The following is a 20,055-nucleotide window of genomic DNA, read 5'->3' on the forward strand; positions in this document are numbered from 1 at the left end:
AGCAGGCTTTATATTAGAACCTTCTTTGTGTCCCCAACACTTAAGACCATGCCAGGCACAGAGTAGAGGCTCGTGTTTATTAAACTGAAATGAAATATGTCTGGACTTGGAAAGAGAAGCCTTTTATCCCAGCCCCCTCTCGCTGCTACCCTCCCCTGTCCCCAGATTCCAGCAGATTGGGCCACTCTAATTGGGCTCCATATGAATTGAGGTCTACTGTGACACCAGGGTAGACATCGCCCCTTCCACTCCATCAGTCCTCTGGCCTTTTGTGGGAAAGTCTGTGGGCTTTGGAATCATGCAGATCAAGGTTCAAATCCTTGTTTTACCACTTTCTAGCTAGTCACACCACATCTCTGCACCTCTCTTTCCAATACGAAATACCTACTGTGATCATTAAGTAAGATAACATCAGTAGACCACTTAGTTTATAACTGGTGGTCAGCAAATACCCATTCATTATGTTTAATCTTTTTTAAAAAACTCTTCATTAGCCCTGAGAAGAGTGGGCTCCTGACAAGGACCTTTCTGGTGGCCTACACAGGACAGACCTATTGGAGAAACCAAAAGTTGCATCTGCCTGGACACCTCTAAATTCTTCAAACTCAAATCTGAGACTTTCTCAATTGGTACTTTTTTTTAAATAAGGAGAGTTTCAAACTTGAACCTTTGTGCCCTGTTGGCGTTCCCATCTACCACAGGAAATAGTATGGTGGTTTAAAAAATTAAAAATAGGGGCGCCTGGGTGGCTCAGTCATTAAGCGTCTGCCTTCGGCTCACGGCGTGATCCCAGGGTCCTGGGATCGAGCCCCCCATCGGGCTCCCTGCTCCGCTGGGAGCCTGCTTCTTCCTCTCCCACTCCCCCTGCTTGTGTTCCCTCTCTCGCCGGCTGTCTCTCTCTCTGTCAAATAAATAAAATCTTTAATAAATAAATAAATAAATGATTAATTAATTAATTAAAAATAGAATTACCATATGATCCAGCAGTTCCACTTCCAAGCATATATCCAAAAAATTAAGAGCAGGGTCTCAAAAGGATATTGGTACACTCACATTCAGAGCAGCATTATTTACGAGAGCCAAGAGGTGGAAGCTACCCACATGTCCGTCAATGGATGGACAGATAAACAAAATACGGTCTGCACATACAAGGGACTGTTGTAGGAAGAGAATTCTGCCGCGTGCTATGATGGATGGATTTTAAGAACATGATGCTAAGTGAAATAAGCCAGTCACAGAAAGACAACTGTTGTACGATTCCACTTCTGTGAGGTTTATAGAGTAGTCAAGTTCATAGAGACAGAAAGTAGGTGGTTGCCAGGGGATTACATGAAAGTGTGTGATGCTGGCCTACCGTAACTGATGCACAAACGTGAGCTCCCCTTCCTTCCCATTAATCCAGGGGAGGAGAGAAATCCTGCAGCCCAGGTGGGTCTACACTGGTAAGGGACAGAACTCAACCCAGAGCCAGTTGTCCTGTGTCATGCCCGCCCGTGCACTAGTCTAACCACCGGTAGGGAGGGAGGGAGGCGAGAAGGCTGAGTAGTCCTGGTTCTCGGGCGTGACACGTGGGTTGCTGAAAGAGTTAAGATGGCCTCTTCCCCAATGCTGGCCCTCCCCAGCCCTGCATCTGCCCTTGTGGGTTTAATGAGAAAGCCAGGCACTTGGTAAGAGACTGTACAAATACCTTCCAGGACGCCACTAACTCATTCAGCAGAAAGAGACTCAGAGCTGCCAATGCTTTAGGGAAGATAAGTGAGTGGAAAGAAGGTGGTTTTCCTAACGTCAGGCAGACGGAAGGATTTTGCTTGGTTGAGTGTGAGCTCCGCCCCTGCAGCAGAGCCGAAAAAGCCAGGATCCGGCCTCCTCAGTCCCTCTCTTCACAATATTTGATTAGGAATTCGGGGGCGGGACCCTGGCCTGGCACAGACCCGCACACTCTCAGTAGACACTCCGTCTCTCTCTCTCTCACACGTTCTCCAACCTAAGGAAGCCAGACAGAGGGACGTGGTCACTCTCTGAAAGTTTCACCTGGAGGTAAGTTTAGTCATTTTACTTCAGTTTTTGTCCCTTGTAGTTCCATAACGGGAGTAAAGGAAAGGGCTGGGGCGTGGGGAGAGGGGTTGGCAGGGAAGAGCCACTCCTCATTCTCCCATCTGGGCCATGACCCCAGGATGCTGGAGAGGGGGCAAAGGGGAGTAGAAGGAACATGTTACCTCTGTCCTATGGGTCCTTTCTGGTTGTTGGGGGTGGGGGTAACCTCCCCTTCTCAGGCATGAAAAAGGGCAGGAGCAGGTATCCAGGGAAGCCAGCTCTGCCCTGCTAGTACTCGTAATCCCACCACCCCAGCCCTGCAGTCTGTCCTGTAGGCAGATGATGGTACCTGAGTGCTGTTATAGGGGAAGGGTGTGGGTGTGAGTGTGTGTGTGTGTGTGTGTGTGTGTGTCTGTGTGTCTGTGTGTCTGTGTGTCTGTGTGTGTTGCTGGGGTGAAAGGGAGAGAATAAAGAGAAGTGTTGAGAATCAGCCATGTTCAGGGAGCTGTGAAGGAGAGTCCAATCCAGCTGAGGAAATGACTTCTGGTCTGACCTCCTCGACCCTGATAGGAGGGAAAGATCATTCTCTAGAGTGGAGAAATGAGAGAACAGCATTAACTTCTGAGTCAGCTCCCCACAACTCAGGGAGCGCCAATCCCAGAAACTTTCCACCTCACAAAACTCTGAGCACGGGAAGGTCTCTGCCATTAGGGTGGGCAGGGGAATGTAAGAGTATCTGACTTGGGAGCAACACTGCTAAGAGATGGAAGGGAGGAGAGCCATGAGCTCCCCCAGCCCTCTTAGCAGTCATGGCTCCTAAGGAGAGGCCAAAGTGGGCAGGATACACAGCCCCTGGAAAGCTGGGTCTTGAAGAGGAAGGTGGTTCTTGTCTGCCAAGGTGCCCAGTCTGGAAGGAGAAATGGAGACAGAGGCTCACTGTGCCAGCCTCCAGACAGCCACCTTGGTCCTGCAGCAGCCCAGGGCTGTGCACGGAAAAATGTGCTGTTGGCAGTGGGCCGCTCCATCCGTCTTCTCTCCTGGCCGGAGCCAGGGCCCAGCCAGCGCGCCCAGGCAGTGGGCAGTTGGGTTGGCTTCTCAGAAACACTGTGGGCTCTTTGTCTGAGGCCTGAGGCTGCTTGATGATGAGCCAGGTGCCTCTCCACCGCAGCCCAGAGGCTAATGGAATGAAGGGGGCCAACGAGAATCACCTTCAGGAAACAGAGAGGTCTGGGGCCTGGGAGGAATGATGGCAGACTTTCTAGATTGAGGGTCACAGTCAGGCTCTTTCCCACCAGTTCACTGGATTTGATGCTGACTTTTAGATTCCTTTCTTTCTTCTATCTCCAGTTGCCAACCCCAGGAGGCCCAACAGCAATGTGAGGGATGTATGGCACCCTTCCAGCACCAGGAAAGGTTCTAAGCTTCCTCTGTGCAAGGGTGACACTCACATCTCTGGAAGGTTCCCGTTGCTCACAAGGGCTCTCCAATGCCTTGGCTATAGGTATTCAGAGTAGGGTGACCAGTAGGTTCCTCCTCTTTCTTACCTTCAGCTTCCCTCCCAGAATGCACCAAACCCACCTTTCTCTCCAAGCCTGTCCTCTTCTCATCTTACTAGCATACAAGCTCAAGGTAACAGGTTGCCTGGCACTGGGGGGCTGGTCACAGAGGCTGGTAATCCAGATGTCATCACAGGTAGCTCAGGAGGGGGGAGGGGGATGCCAGAATCCCATTCCAAAGCCACGTTCTCTTGGGTATACACAAGTGTCTTCAATTCCTAGTCCACTTTTCAGTGTTCCTCATTCATTTCTCTGGGGCCCACATGGCTCAAGCATAATGTCCATGGCGGAACACGAAGGGGGCCAACACTTTACTAGACACCACAGAGGCCAAGTGCACAGACTCGGGCTGCACACGCTCGGTACCCACCCTAGAAGACAACGCCATACCTGGTGCCAGTGTCCCCAGCCCGGAGGGGACCGTCGCTGTTACATGAAGACCCTGTGCCAGCCAGGTAGCGTGGGCAGCCGCAGACTGCCAACCAGAGGGTGTTCTCACCCCGCAGACTGCTACAGACACCGACATTCTGGAAAGCAGCCCAAGCCTTGCGAGGACTGCAGACGGACCACACCCCTCCCCAAAGACTAGAAACCAGAAACCCCCAGCCTGCCCAAGAGACCAAAAGATCTTCCAGGAGTAGTTCAGATCTTCCCCTTTGAGGTCTCAAGACACTTCTGGAGGTTTCCCAGAGACATGGAAAGAACAAGAGGGCTTTTTCCTTGGACTCTTGGAAAATATTATATCCCCGGGGAATCCAAACTGAATAGAAATTCAGGCCTGAAGAGCACCCACCCCCCCCACCCCCCCAGGGATGACTGCTGGGGCTTTCCAGCTCCACCAACAGAACCTTCAGGTTGCTAGAGGCTTCTAAGGATCTGCCCCTCGATAAAAAAAACGCAGTGCCCCCCATTCAAGTTCCTTCTAATCTCAAAGGCTCTGTTTCTGTGACTCTATAAAATGTACCCAGCTCCCCCAGGTAGCCACGGTCCAGCTGGACCAGGTGCGCAGAGCCGGCACTGGGGGGAGGCATGCGGGAAGTGAGGGCAGGGTTCCCACTCCCAGGAGCCTGTGCGGCGGGGTTAGATCGAATTGCTCCCAGCCCAGGGCTCCCCACCCCGCCTCCCTGCTGTCTCCCTCATGCCTGCTTGCTCTCTTCTCTCCCCTCTCTTGCAGAGAGACAAAATGCAGTGGGCCTCCCTCCTGCTGCTGGCCGGGCTCTGCTCCCTCTCCCGGGCCCAGTATGACGAAGACCCCCACTGGTGGTTCCACTACCTCCGTAGCCAGCAGTCCACCTACTACGACCCCTATGACCCCTACCCTTACGAGCCCTATGAGCCCTACCCCTATGGGGTGGAGGAAGGCCCAGCCTATGCCTACGGCTCTCCGCCCCCTCCAGAGCCCCGTGACTGCCCCCAGGAGTGCGACTGCCCCCCTAACTTCCCCACCGCCATGTACTGTGACAACCGCAACCTCAAGTACCTGCCCTTCGTCCCTTCCCGCATGAAGTACGTCTACTTCCAGAACAACCAGATCTCGTCCATCCAGGAAGGCGTCTTCGACAATGCCACCGGACTGCTCTGGATTGCCCTCCATGGCAACCAGATCACCAGCGATAAGGTGGGCAGGAAGATCTTCTCCAAGCTGAGGCACCTGGAGAGGCTGTACCTGGACCACAACAACCTGACCCGGATGCCCGGCCCGCTGCCTCGATCCCTGAGGGAGCTCCACCTCGACCACAACCAGATCTCACGGGTCCCCAACAACGCTCTGGAGGGGCTGGAGAACCTCACAGCCCTGTACCTGCAACACAACGAGATCCAGGAAGTGGGCAGTGCGATGAGGGGCCTCCGGTCACTGATCTTGCTGGACCTGAGTTACAACCACCTGCGGAAGGTGCCTGACGGACTGCCCTCCGCCCTCGAGCAGCTGTATCTGGAGCACAACAACGTCTACTCCGTCCCCGACAGCTACTTCCGGGGCTCGCCCAAGCTTCTGTACGTGCGGCTGTCCCACAACAGTCTCACCAACAACGGCCTGGCCACCAACACCTTCAACTCCAGCAGCCTCCTGGAGCTTGACCTCTCCTACAACCAGCTGCAGAAGATCCCCCCAGTCAACACCAACCTGGAGAACCTCTACCTCCAAGGCAATAGGATCAATGGTGAGACACTGACAAAGGGGAGTGGGGAGTGGCTGTCTGTTTCATTGGGGAAAAAAAAAACTCTATTGTGAGTGCCAGCAGCAATGCAAAAGGCATAGAATAGGGCAACCAGAGAGCAAAATGGAAGCCACCTGCAGTCCACGCTCTACCCCCGTACGAGAGGTCCAAGATGGCACGCCCCTAGACCAAACAGCAGTGCTGGGAAAAGTCTGGGTGGGGAGCGGGCTGGCTTGGAGGAAGACTTCCCGGAAGAGGTAGGCTTCGATCTAAGTCTTGAGAGCTAAGTGAGCGCGGGCTGGAGGAAAGGGACAAAGCCATTCTGGGAAGTGGGAGTGCCACAGAGGAGCCAGTCATTTCACGGGTCACCTGGAGGGGACAGCCAGGACATCTGTGTGTCTGAGAGGAAGGGCTCCCGTGTTGAGGAGCAAGGAGAGATGAGCTTGCAGAGCGTGGGATGAGAGCAGTTCGTAGAGAGGGCGACTTCGGCTGAGCTTCTAGGGTCCATCTTGGGAGGAAGGCAGGCTGTCAAGGAACCACGGCGTTTGTTCTTATTCACTGACCCAGAAGAGGATGAGCTCTCTGTTTCCACATGCTCTCCTCCTGCCTCTACAGTCTGCCGTGTGTTTGGCTGTTTGTTTGTGTTTTAAACATAACAGCTGTTGGATAAGAATGTGCAACCTCTCCGAGCTGAATGAGGTGCTTGTTCTGGTCCGTTCTCCCTGGAGTACAAGGAGCCCCTGGTATTGGGGCAGAGGTCCCCCCAGGGTAACAGGGGCCCTATCACCACAAAGCCCTGGGGTGGCGGGCAAGGACACAGACCTCTTGTTTTCCAAGTACTTCCTGGGGAATACCTAAAGGAATCAAAAGGACTGCCTCTCTGCCTTTTAGAACTAAAATACTCATTTCAGATAGAATGATCTAGTTGCTTTTCAGCTCTGTGTCAGGATCCCGTGTTCAGCATGTGCTTACATTACCCCAGGGCCTCTGATGTTGGAATCCCAGCTGGAAGGTACTGAGCCTTCCTCGGTCAGCAAAGTCCCCCCTTCCCTGGGAAAGGACTCACTACCGACCCCTGGCAAAAGGCTTTGAAGCGGAGCCTGCTGTGAGCAAACGTTACCATCAAAGCACTGATAGGGACCGAGCCTTCATCCTCTCCCCTCATCTCTTCTCTCCCGGTGCTCAGGGAACAGATCAATCATTTAGCAAGACACAAGCAGGCAGGACAGCCCTCTGAGTGAGAGAGGCACCAGGTCCCAGAGGTCGGCAGCAGGGCAGGCAAGGAGGGGAGGTGTCTGGTCCTCTGGCTCTAAGTGCAAGACACCATCATGAGCACCAAACTGTTTTATATGTAAAGTCTCTCTTTCTTTTTTTGGCGGGGGGGGGGTCTTATTCCCGAATGGGCCAATGCTCTGAGATGTCTCTGAGATGTCGCATGCTGCAAAGGGTCTGACATTTACTCATGGCTGTCCATGATTCCACCCAGAAGGCACCTGCCACCCTACTCCAAATCTGGAAGGACTGTCACATCAGAAATGTCACGTTATGTGCTGTTTGACCCTGAGAATGTGACAGCAAAGAGCAGCTGTCATGGGAGAGAACCCATTAGTTACTGCCTAATGATACACAGTCAGAGAAAGTCGGGGCGGGAAGGGCGCCATCACGGCTCCCTGTCACCGCCTGTGTCCATGCAGAGCACATCTGCCACTCAATACAGGGTGGCCCGCCCCTTCACAAAGCTCTGAGGATGACAAAACCACTTCAGTTAAGTGTCCCAAGGTCTTGCGAGAAAGTTCTCCATGAAGTCAAACAACCTAAAAATGTTCGGTGTCTCTCCCCAAATCCCTTCTTGTGTCATTTAAACCAAAACTGCTGATCTATCGTTATCATTTAGTCTCTCTGTCAGTTTTCTTTTGAGGCAAAATAACACCAATTCCTGTATTTACTTTGTCTTAAATTAGCGAGTTAAGAGACAGGAAGCGCTTGGTCCAGGGCCTGGCACATAACTGAGAAGCAATACACCGTAACTATGACTAGCTTCTCCTCTCGTTGCCACTTGGAAGTTGATAAGCATAGTTTTGTTTTGTTTGACTTCTTGCATTGCAAAGACGGGGACGCTGAGAAGGAGCAGCCATCTCTCCGGGCCACCCAGGCTATGTAGGGAGAACCCTGAATGTGGGCCTTCAACATCCAAGGACCTGGCACCAGGCGTCTCTGGCTGAGAATGTGAGGAGTATCTCTCTGAGTCAGACCAACAGCAGGAAGGACAGTGCCCCAAGCTGCGGCCCGTCTCCTAGGGCGTCCTCCCACAGCCAGTGAGGGTGGTGGTGGAGGTGGGACTGAAGCGATCCTCTGGGGGAGGAGCTAAATGGAGGGCAGGAACTAAAGGGTGTGCAGGGGAATCAAGCCAGTCCCCTCCTCCCCCTTGCCTCTTCCATTAGCATCTCCCTCAGATTTTCCAGCCTGGCAACAGCAAGGGAACACAGCTTGGAATGTTATTCAGTAGCTGTGGGATCCAAGGGAGCAGGGTGGGTACCCCAGGAGGAATTTGGAAAGACTTAGGTCAGTATTTCATCTAGGCTGGAAAATGTCCTCCAGAGTCTCCAAGCAGAAGCCCTGTCCTCTTCATGAGCGTAGGGAAGACAAACAGAGGAGCATAGTGCGTCTGCTGCGTGGATGGAATCGATACATGGGGTGTGTCTAGCAGCCCCTGAGTATCCCCCATATTTATATAGAAGTGTAGGGATCCAGGATCTTAGCAGATGGTCTGAGGGCCTGAGGCTGGGTAGAGAACCCATCTAGTGCCATCCCTAGTAGATCTGGAAGTGATCTAATTACCAACCCACATGACTTCTCCCCAGCCCACCCATCACAGGCACCACCCCTGACCTAAGCTCTGCCCCCAACCTGCCCACTCAGAGGCCACTTCATCTACTTCCTGGGACCAGAAGGGAGACATCCAAAAGTATCCAAAAGATCTCCACCATCCCCACCCGACTCCACCCCCATTCCCACCCATCCCCTTACCACTCCCCCCCACCCTGCCACTGCACGCTGTCCACAGGAGGGCATTTCCCGTCTTTTCCCCTCTTCCCAGTCCAGTGTCCCATCATTCCTTGGGGCTGGATTTTCTGTCTTACATTTGCAATACAAGTTAATGGGCTGCAGCCTCACCCTATCTCCTCTTGGTCAGTTCTTAAGAGGGACTGAAAACAACCTTTAGTGCTAATTGAAAAGCACTTTCCTCGCCAGCCGATTTAAGCCCCCACACTGTCTGCCTCGAAGTCTTCCCTTTCACACCCATGACCACACCCTCCATGAGGCCATCCTCCTCCAGCTCCTCCCACCCCTCCCCTCCTCCCTGGCAAGCAGAGGAATGCCTCTGATGGAGGCAAAGGCAAGCTCTGGGGCTGCCCTAGGTTAGTGACAGCCGTGGAAATAGAGCCCACCGAGATCTGAGATCCGAGATCCGACAGGTAACCTCACGGGGAGCTCCTCTGGCAGGAGCCATCTTCTCGAGGCCCTCAGGAACCGTGTGGAAGGCAGCTTCTCAGGGTGATTTGTGCTGGCCCTGCTGGAATTTTAGTTGAGTTCTTGGGGTTTTCCCTTCAAGTTCCTAACCCAGGAGACTTGAGACAGAGGTGGCCCATATGTCCAAGAGGACAACTGTAGGGAAAATGGAAGGATTTATGTTGAACCCACACAGAACTCTTGTATCTATTAAGATTATGTGGTTTGGGGGAGGGGAATTTCTTCAAAAAAAGGACTTCTTTTGAGATTAAAAGAAGGGGGGGTAAGCCATATCATATTAAATGCAGGAGGCAAGGGAATTATTTATTTGACTTTTGAGGTCCATGACAGCCCTATTCGTCTATGAATTTCCTCCTTCTTGAACCCCGGGGCCTTGCTCATTCCTTTGGCGGTAACGGAATGGAGACATGCACCCCCTCAAAGCTCCCGCACGCAAGGACGCTTGTCTCCCTGCCCAGGCTTTCTCTCTTTAATTTCCTGCCCCTCTCTCTTTCTGCAAAGTGTCAGGAGATATTCCAGATTTAAGTCCATCCATTTCCCCAGCCTTCCTTCTCAGAGCAATTCAGCAAAGCTGCTAAGGTTGGTCTTTGACAACCTTCTGCTTCCCCCTGCTGCCCACAGATGGGAAAAGACCAGGTCCTGGCTGGAAGGAGACCCAAGGACATTCCAGAGTTCTGTGCAGATTAGGGGTGGTTAGGAAGCGGATCCGCAGATGCACGCAGACACCCCACTCCGGCCCTAGTGCTGCCCCCTAGCGGTGCCAGTCGGTATGACTCCGATCCCGAAAGACACAACCCCCCCCCCCACCCAGCCGAGTCATACTCCTCCCCTGAGAAGTATTGAAGCCCCTTCACAGAGGCTGACCGGCCTCCTGTGGATCCGGGTCCCTGATCCGGCCTTCTCGCACCCACCCCGCCCCTCTTGTCCCCACAGAGTTCTCCATCAGCAGCTTCTGCACCGTGGTGGACGTCATGAACTTCTCGAAGCTGCAGGTGCTCCGCCTGGACGGGAACGAGATTAAGCGCAGCGCCATGCCCGTAGACGCGCCCCTCTGCCTGCGCCTTGCCAGCCTCATCGAGATCTGAGCAGCCCTTGCACAGGGCACGGGGCCGGGGGCCCCCACGCCCCGCTGCATTTGGCTGGATGGTTTGGTTTGGCTTTTGCTGGAAGGTTTGGGACAGACCATGTGACAGAACTCCATGGGCTCCCTCTGTAGTCTTCTTCCCTGTAGGCAGGGTCAGGTGGGATCAGGGGACAGGCAGCCTTTTACTGAGGCACACGGCTGCAGCTCTCTTTCCAGGACAGACGTGGTGGCAGAGGAAGTAATCCTTGGAAGTCCCAACCCCAGACACCTCACTACTCCCTAGTTTCTTCCCAATGATCTGGCATCCTGAACTTTACAAATCACTTGGGCAACCGCATGGAGCGTGCTTTCCCCCCGCAATCTTCGGCTCTCTCTGTGAGCAGCGCTTGACCGCTCTCCTGCGTGCCAGGCGGGTGGCGCAATTACTCTGGGCTCCCTCTCAGTGCTCCTCGGAAAATACCTCTTGCCCGACTGCCTCCTCCTTCACCTTCCTCATCCACTCAGCCTTGCTCCGCGTTCACCTCTTCTGTGCCTTAGGCAGAGGCTCTCACGCATGCGGGCATCTCCAAGCCATGTGGGCATCGGCCCCGTGCCCTGTGCGGAGAAGTCACACTAGTGTCTGGGGGGGGGGGAAGGAAACCAAGAGTCACCTCTCCACCTCCCTAACCTCGCTCCTTGAAAGCCACCAGATCAGAGGACACCAGCATGATCACAATATTCAGGGACTGGTGTGGGAGGAGACAACCAACCTTAGGCTTTGATAACTGGAGGGCCTATATTTTAGCAGCTGGGCAGTGCTTTGAAGGTGGGTCAGACTTCTACCCAGGAGAGGCCAGACCTCTCTTACATCAGCATCCCTAATAGGGGCAAACGTCCCGCCACGGCTGAACTGAGGAAGCAGCCCCCGGAGTTCCACCCTTGCCCAACACCCTCTGCGTTGCCAGCCGCTCCTTATCCGGGGTCTTTATCCTCCAAGGCACGTGGTTCTCAACGCATGAGAAAGGTGGTGTGTCCTTTTCTCTTATGCAAGCAGAAAAGTCTACATCCTGATGGGAGAAGCAGACTCCAGCCAGCCCCGGACGTGCCTGGCTAGCCCAAAGGGGGACGCTGTGGCTCAGCTGTGTTAATTGATTTGTCCTGAGGTCACAGTTTGCAGTGAAAGCTCTGGCTGGAGATGCTTGTTGGGTCCGTGAAGCCTGGGCCAGGCAGCCAGCTCTGGCCCGTGCGGAGGATGAAACCCTCTGCTTTCACATCTCTGAGCTACACCATCATTACTGAAGATGCCTTTTGCTTTATAGCTTGGCTGGAGAGCAATTCCTTCTTCCCATGTCTGAAAGGTAATGTTGCCTGAGGCCTAACCATCCTGCTCCTTTGGGCACCGTTGGGATGGAGCCATCTGGGCGGTCAGGGACAGGGACTGCCTGAGGACAAGTAGCCCCAACCTGGCCTCTGCCCAGATGCCGCTAAGTCTCTGATACTGTGTATGCTTTGAAGCTGCTTCCCTGAGAAGTTGGGGGGGGGGGGGATCCCTGGACTATGTTCTTGGCTCCAGACTCAAAAATCCACAAAAGCCAAACCAGCTCATTTCAACAAAGGAGCTCTGATGTGGGGAGCAAGGCTGCCCCTGCCCCTGCCCCAGGCTCTTCAGAAAGCGTCTGCATGTGAACACCATCATGCCTCTATAAAGGATCCTTATTACAGGAAAAGCATGAGTGGTGGCTAACCTGACCAATAAAGTTATTTTATGATTGCATCTGCAAGAATGGAGTCATTTAAGGCACACACAGAAGGGTTACTTTAAGGGGACCTAGTGGGTCACATAGGCCTTGGACTGGAAGAATCCCCTTTCTCATCTATTCTGCTTGGGCAGTTGTAGCTAGGAGGTTTAAAAAAAAAGTCACCTGTGTAAAAGTTGTAGTTAGCAAACTTTGTGTTCTGGAAGTTCTTCCTTAAGTCTAACTTCCATCCCGCTAGCTACACATTTCCTTCCATTTGGTCCCAAGATAATGAACAACTGGGTTTTCTCTGTCATTATTAACATTTTTCTCCCTCCACCATCCTCCCTCCTCAAGCCAGGAATTCAGGGGCTGGCAGGTCCTGAGTAGTGTTGTCTTGACTGCGCCTGCCCTCTACTGGCCACTGTGCAAAACTGAGGGTAGTCAAAGCAGATGCTGCCTGGTAAGGCCTGGAAGAGGAAAGTGCCTTCAGCTGCCTCTCTGCTCTTCCATTCAGTCTCTCCGGAAAGCCTCGACGTGCCAGGTGCTTAGCTGATGTGACAGTAGTTGGGGGGGGGGCAGACTAGACTGGCGCTGGGGACAATCCGCTATTTTCTAATAAGGAAATCACCACAACTGATATTTACTGAACTGAATCTATTACTTACTGAATATATTCACTAAAATAGTCTGTGAAATTCTGTGCCAAGATGGCTTCAGCCAGATTAAACTAACTTGATTCTTCTTCTAGGGAGCAAGAGTTAGGCAGGAATGGGGGGCGAGGGGGGTTAAAAAAATCAGAAGGAAATCACAACTTCAACCACGGCTGAGGGACAGCAAGTTTGGCACACTTGCCTCGATGGGTGCTCTGGCACAGAGACACCACGTGCAGCAGGCAGAGAAACAGACACAAGCTGCAAGGAAGAATCCTCTGCCTCTCCGTTTTGCTTCCTAGGATCGCCTGGGAACATCCCAACCAAGACAGAGCAGGGGGAAGAATCCAGAGCCAGGCCTGCCCTGTTGCAAGGCTCCTCTGGTTTCTATATCCAGTGCTTCTCAAGACGGTAGCAGGAGTGGACGATCCATCAGGCTTGGCTGGCTTTCCTTTGGGTCACCATTTGGTCAGTTCTTATTATGTGCTCGGTACTGTACCTACCTTCCCTTATTAGCATTCCTAACCCTTCAATGCCCTAGGTACTAGTATTTTCACTATTTTACAAATGGGGAAACTGAGGCCCAGAGAAGCTGAGATCACCCTGGAAGGAAGCATCGAGGCCAGGATCTGACCTCTAGCTGTCAGTTTTGCTATACCGTGTCTCCTCTGCTGGTCCTGAAGTCTCCATGTCACAGATGTAAGCAGGTCTACTAGGAACACGGAGGGGCCTTGGTGGTAGCTGGGGTGCCGTAGGTAGAGGAAGGCCATCTGACTTGACTGTTGACGTACCTAAATCCATTCTGCTAGCATTCACGGTCCCTTTATGAATTGCCAACCGAAATGTACTCTTCATCAATGCACAAGCATCCTTGGGCGGACACCGAGGCTACTACAGAGAAGGAAAGCAGGCAGCCCCCACCTCGCGGGCTTTACCGTCTAGTTCAATGACAAACGTGGCACAAAATAATTGCGGTGGGGACCACGTAGGTACAAACAGAGAGGGCCGTGAAGGACATGAGCACAGGTCTGCATGAGGATTATCAAGGAGCCTGACCTAGACTGGCAGTTCCGGAGCAGATAGATAAGGAGGGAGAGCACCGTTATCTAGATGAAGAGGGGGGAGGGGCAGCGAAGGAGAGGTTACAGAGCGTGTAAACTCCTTAAGTGGGAGGAAGCTTCTGAGTCACTGAATGACAGCGAAGATAGCTGGAGCAGAGTATGAAGGAGAGGGTTTCAAGCATCAGGGATATGTGGGCAGGGGTAAAACCGTCCACTGCCTCTGCTGCTCTAATTTCAGACCCAAGTACCAAGAAGCTGCACGCCAAACCCTCTAAAAACGTGCCTTACAGTCAGTCTTGCAGTTTGACTTCCAGCCTCTAGAGGGCAGCATCTGACTTTGCACCATCAGAGCCTTTTCTGAAACCTTTTAAGGCTTCAATCCACTCCATTTTCTCCCAACTGCTCTGATCAGCTGGTCCTCGGCCCCAGGGGACACTGACAAAAAAATCAAGGTACCAGAAGGCACTGTGTAACCAAGGAGTCTTGACTTTTGTGTGCTGTGGACCCCTTAGGCTGGCTAGTGAAACTATGGACCTCTTCTCAAGATGTTTTTAAAGACATAAAATACATGGGATTCCAAACATACCCAGTTGCATTGAATACATTTATCAAAATAGAAAATAGATATGTTTGTTTATCAATGCAACAAATGGCAAGACCTAGCAATAAGTCTGATTAACTACAGTCATTTGGAAGTACTGGTGAGCATAAATGGCATTTTGAACTATTTTCAATAATTGTAACATGACATAAAAATACCTGTGATTTCAGTTGGTGACAAAACCACAGGGACCATTAATACTGCAGTGGTTTGTTACCTTTTTGACTGGAGGGAATGTTACATTTCTGTTAGCTGTGTGAAAAATCAAGATATAGTATTTTCTCGTCCAAGTTTCCAGACCCCCTCTAAGTTGAGCTCTGGAAAGATAGGCAAAAGGATGGATCATAGAAGAAAGGCAAGAAAAGAAGGTATATATGGTCTCCATGAGCATAGCTCAATCACTCAAGAAATGTTTATTGTGTGCAAAACCCCGAGCCCTCGAAGGTCAATAATTAGTACATGCAGTATACAAAAGAATGGACTTGTGAAGCTCTCCTCGTACTTGCTGTGGAGTTTAGTGAAGACGGTAGTAACTAACATGTACTTTGCTTAGCCATTTACAAGACAGTTAATTTGAGAACCCTTGAAACTTTTTTTTTAAAGATTGTATTTTTTTATTTGAGACTTAAGTGCCGAGTGAAGTATATGGACAAAATGTCTCTTTATTTGTTTTAAGAGGAAGAAATGATTAAGGCTGAGTGGCCAGGAAAGCTGTAGGAGCAGCCCCAAGCACCCTCTCCCCCTGGGGCTGGGGAGGGAGGGCTGGAAGCTCTCCTTTCTCCACTAGCTCAGCGACCCGCTCCACAAGTGGTCCCACGGCAGTGCCACGGCGCTACCACGGCAGTCCGGGGCAGAATACACAGCTGAAAGTGTGTCATCAGGAGATTCAGCATCCTGGGGAGACCTCAAACTCTCCCAGAAAGTCCTCTGCCTCAAACAGACCGATGGAAGCTGGCAGACAGGGCTCCCACCACTAGCTGAGCCCTTGGGGTGCCCCGGGGCCACCATGTTGCGCCCCAAAAAGAGCAAACACATTGATCGATCCCATGGCAGCCTGAATTTCCAGAGCAGCAATCCTGCCTGGAAACTAGACAACGCCCTGGGGACAGAGCCCACGGGTGGTTTGAGAAGGACTGACACGAGAGACGGAACCAGGTCCCTGGCTGCCGCATGGGGCCCAGAAAGCCTGAAATGAGCAAAAGGACCAGGCAGACGCTGCCCAGTAATGCCGGGCTCCAACAGGAACCGTAAATGCTCAAGTTAAATGAGCAGCAACTCCTGGGTGTCTGGGTTGCCAGCTACGCTCAGAGCAGGAAGAACAGAAATACACTTGACCCAGTTTTAGCAATCATAACAGGAAATGGGTCAGAGTCCCAAGAGGAGGTAAGAAGACCTACCTACCTAAGCAAAGGCATCCGAAAGCAGGTGGGGTTAGTGCTGAACCCTCTTGCAAGCCAGCAGCAGTAAACACAGTCCCCACGGCTCCTCTACTGGTCATACAGAGCCATGACCCTTGGCAAAATAAGACTCTGAAGAGAGGCTGGGATGGTAACAGATGCACGCCAGGCTTAGAGGGCAGATCCCGAGGCTGACGTGAGTCAGATACGAGGGCCAGTGAGGGCAGTTTGTATAGGAAGGGGTAGGGAAAGTTATTCCAAGGAAGGAGCCACAAAACCCAAGTCCCAAAATAGAGCCACATGTATGTGGTCAGGGAGGCAGGGGCACAAGCAGCTCTAAGCCCTGGAGTAAAGGTGACTTAGGAAGAGGATGGCATTCTGGCAAATGGGCCAGGGCTCAGTGCAGCCTGGTGACTCTAGCCCCGTGCAAGTGTCCGCTGCTGTTTCCTGGGCCATTCTCCCACTTGGAGGCTCTCAGCCCATAGGCAGCTTGTAAATATGAAAACATTTTTCATTGGCCTCAATAATTACATATTTATTTATTTATTTATTTATTTATTTATTTATTTGAGAGAGAGAGTAGAGCAAGCGAGAACACGGGTGGAGGGGAGGCAGAGGGAGAGGGAGAAGCTGACTCCCCGCTGAGCAGGGAGCCTGATGGGAGACTCGATCCCAGGACCCTGAGATCATGACCTGAGCTGAAGGCAGGTGATTAACCAACTGAGCCACCCAGGCACCCCGGTGTGAAACAATTTTTTAAAATGTATCCATTCTTTTGCATTTCAGGAGGCCAGAAGGCCAAGATCAAGGTGCCAGGAGGGCCGTGCTTCCTCTGACGGCTTTAGGGAAGAATCCCTCCTTGCCGCTTCCAGCTTCTGGTGGCTTACGTGTTCCGTGGCTGATGGCAGCATCACTGCCATCTGGGCTTACCTCCATCCTCACGTGTTCTTCTCCATATCTGTCTCTTCTCCTCTTCTTATAAGGACATTAGTCGTTGGATTTAACTCATAAAGATCTCATCCTGATCCTTAACTAATTACATGTTTCCAAATAAGACCATTTTCTAAGGTTCTGGACAGACATGAATAATTTGGGGGTACACTAGTCAATCCATTATTTCATCTACAGGGGACTTCTCTAAAGCAGACTAAAAGGGCTTCATGTAGGATGTCAGACAGATGTTTCCAGGGGCTTGGGGTCAGAATACCAGACAAACACTAAGACCCAGGCCCCGCAGACCGGGTCCTGTGGATGACATCTCGATGACAGCAAAAACAGTCAGAGGTAGGCATCACATGCGCACCAAACCAAGCAACAAAGGAAAAGAAAGGGCACATATTTTTGGGTTGGTATAAGTAGAAAACAAAGCAATCTGAAATGTCTCCAGGGTTGCCAAATATTCCTTTGGGGCCGAAAGCACCACCAGTTAAGAACCACTGGTCTACACGCCCGGAAGGGAACGGCCGAGTGTGAAGTCTGAGCAGTTTACCTCTTCTAGACGTTGTCAGCCTGCTCTCCAAAGTGGGTGTAAAAATGTACATTCCCACCAATGGTACATGAGAGCCCCCATTTCCCCACATCCCACAATGCCAAATACTGCTTCAGACTTGAGTCATTTTGGCAGTCTGATGGCTGAGACTTGGTATTGATTCTTAATTTTAATTAGGGTAGCCCAGCTTTTATTTTCAAAGATGAGAGCAGTTACAGTGACCTATTCCTCCGCAGAAGCTATGCTGAGCCTCATTTGGGCAATCTCAAAATCTGCTGGCCCAGCCCTGGAAATCTGGAGCTGGAATCAGCCCACCAACCATGAGCAACAGAACTGGTCCTTCACCCCATTGCAGACCAGCATCCCCAACCAAGAAGGCAGGGACCCAACCCTCTGTGCTGGGGGGAAAGGTGAGCACCTTGCATCTTTTCTAGTCTACCCAGGGCAAAAGTAGGGATGAGAAGGGGTACACTAGCACCCTTCTTCTTCTTGTGGACGGGGGAAGGAAGGCGGCCTATCTTGGCCAGCACAGAAGGGATGGGGACAATAACACCCCAGTGGGGACACCCTAGAGCAGTGCTGCAGTTACAGTAGTTGCGATGGCGTTTGTAACTCGTGGCGGTGGAAGGGTACAGGTGAGGAAGTGTCAGGAGCCGGAACCTCCACGACTCTAGGTGAAGGGCAGCATCAGAGGTGAGGAGGCCAGGAGGCCCCAGGGAAGACACTGGCATCTCCACCAGCCCGTCACAAGGCATGAGGCCATGACCCACCAGCACTGGTGATGGCAGCAGTGAGAAGTAAGACGCCCGTGCTCTGCCAAGGACAGAAAGGCAACAGTAAGAGGCCAGCAGCTGTGCTGTCCAAGTGGGGCACTTCCACTTACCAGTTCCATTGTCACATCATCAGATCATCCTTTCCTTGTAGCATCGAATAGGATAGGGTTGGGAAGCTTCATTGCAAACCCACCATCAGTACCACATATCAATGTTTCATGTGTTCGTGGAGCAACCTGGTTTGAGATGGTAAATCCTTTAAAAGTAGAGATCGGCAAGTAATGAATCATGGAACATTGCACCAAGAACTGGGGATGTACTGTATGGTGGTTAATATAACAAAATAAATATTATTAAAAAAAAAAAGTAGAGATCAGGGGCACCTGGGTTGGTCAGTCGGTTAAGCATCTGCCTTTGGCTCAGGTCATGATCCTAGAGTCCTGGGATCGAGCCCTGTATCGGGCTCCCTGTTCAGTGGGGTGCCTGCTTCTCCCTCTCCCACTCCTCCTGCTTATGTTCCCTCTCTCACTGCCTCTCTCTCTGTCAAATAAATAAATTAAATATTTAAAAATAAATAAATAAATGTAGAGATCATGTCACGTGATTCCTTCACATACCCCGCCGGAGTTAGCACAGAGCTGGTTTCCAAATTTTTAAATAACACCTGTTGGATCATATTCTTTTGGGCCCAACGAAAACAGTGACATGTAATGGATTTATCAGCCTATTACCCACCCACCCATCCCACCCCCACATACCTTTTTTTCTTTTCTAAAAATATAAAGTGCTTTCAACTGTATGACTTCATTTCTTTTCCTAAAATATCTACCCAGTATGGAGGCAAGTATGATTCACCCCATTTTACAGATAGGGTAATTGAGACCTATCACTTCTGATTGACTTGGCTCTGGTGGCGTAGACTCAACACTGAAACCCAGGTCTACTGCCTCCCATTGAACTGTACCTCAATGCTGTGTGCTCCTTGCCCTCGTCCCTGTCCCCATCATCCTGCCCCACCGAGGTGCCCCCCCCCCATCATTGCCTTTGTATTTAACAATGCAAAACATCCACAAAGGCCCCCTTCAGACATCAACAGGACCCAGCAGGTGTCAGAACTGGGTGGCCACCGGGGGTCTGTGAGCACTGAATTTCCAGTCTCTTCCCTGAAGAAAATCTGTGTACCAGTGTGTAGTATTTTGGGGGGAGGCAAAGTCTGCAGAAGAGATGGATCTCTGGGGGGCTTCAGGAGAGGGGTACAATCACATCTTGGTGTTAATGTAGGTATATGGGGAGATGAAATAACGCACTCCACAAGTCCATAAAAAAAAAAAAGGACAATGTCAAATCCTATTCAAATGACATGGATTGTAAATCCTCAGATGCTGCTTTTGTAACATTTTTGAGCGAGAGGAATTTGAAGAAAAGGCCTTGAGGAAAAGAGGAATTCTGTCTTGCCAAGACATCTCTCCCTTGGTAAAAATCCATGAGCTAAAAGCAGTACCCTATACTAAGTTTTAGTCTGTGTCTCATATCGCTTTATGGATAGGAATCTTTTTCTTTTCAATTTTAAGTAGTTCACATATAGTGCAGTACTGGTTTCTGGAATAGAATTCAGTGATTCATCACTGACATACAACACCCAGTGCTCAACACGACAAGTGCTCTCTTTAATGCTCCTCACCCATCCAGTCCACCCCCCACCTCTCCCTCCAGCAACCTTCAGTTTGTTCTCTATAGTTATGAGTCTCTCATGGTTTGTTTCCCTCTCTCTCTTTTTTCCCTTCTTCCCTTATGTTCATCTGTTTTCTCTCTTAAATTCCACATATGACTGAGATCATATGGCATCTGTCTTTCTCTTACTGATCTATTTTGCTTAGCATAACACCCTCTAGCTCCGTCCACGTCATTGCAAATGGCAATACACCACATCTTCTTTATCCATTCATCAGTCGATGGACATCTGGGCCCTCTCTGTAGTTTGGCTAGTGTTGATAATGTTGCT

The 20,055-nt window shown here is 51.2% G+C and overlaps 1 protein-coding gene across 1 annotated transcript; it reads left to right on the forward strand.

Moving 5' to 3' along the window:
- Positions 1–1,880: 1,880 nt before the first annotated feature.
- Positions 1,881–12,117, forward strand: FMOD (fibromodulin). The gene is made up of 3 exons (XM_045787609.2): positions 1,881–2,037; positions 4,765–5,752; positions 10,214–12,117. Exons 2-3 carry the CDS (start codon positions 4,774–4,776, stop codon positions 10,363–10,365), a joined length of 1,131 nt encoding a protein of 376 aa, XP_045643565.1. The 5' UTR covers positions 1,881–2,037; positions 4,765–4,773; the 3' UTR covers positions 10,366–12,117.
- The last annotated feature ends 7,938 nt before the right edge of the window (positions 12,118–20,055 follow it).

Source organism: Ursus americanus, chromosome 2 (assembly GCF_024610735.1).
Source record: "Ursus americanus isolate L20-20 chromosome 2, mUrsAme1.1.p, whole genome shotgun sequence".
NCBI classification, from domain to species: Eukaryota; Metazoa; Chordata; class Mammalia; order Carnivora; family Ursidae; genus Ursus; species Ursus americanus.

Coding starts and splice junctions, on each gene's coding strand:
- FMOD (XM_045787609.2), top strand. CDS start 4,774: ATGCAGTGGGCCTCCCTCCTGCTGCTGGCCGGGCTCTGCTCCCTCTCC. Junction 5,753..10,213: donor CCAAGGCAATAGGATCAATG/GTGAGACACTGA, acceptor TTGTCCCCACAG/AGTTCTCCATCAGCAGCTTC.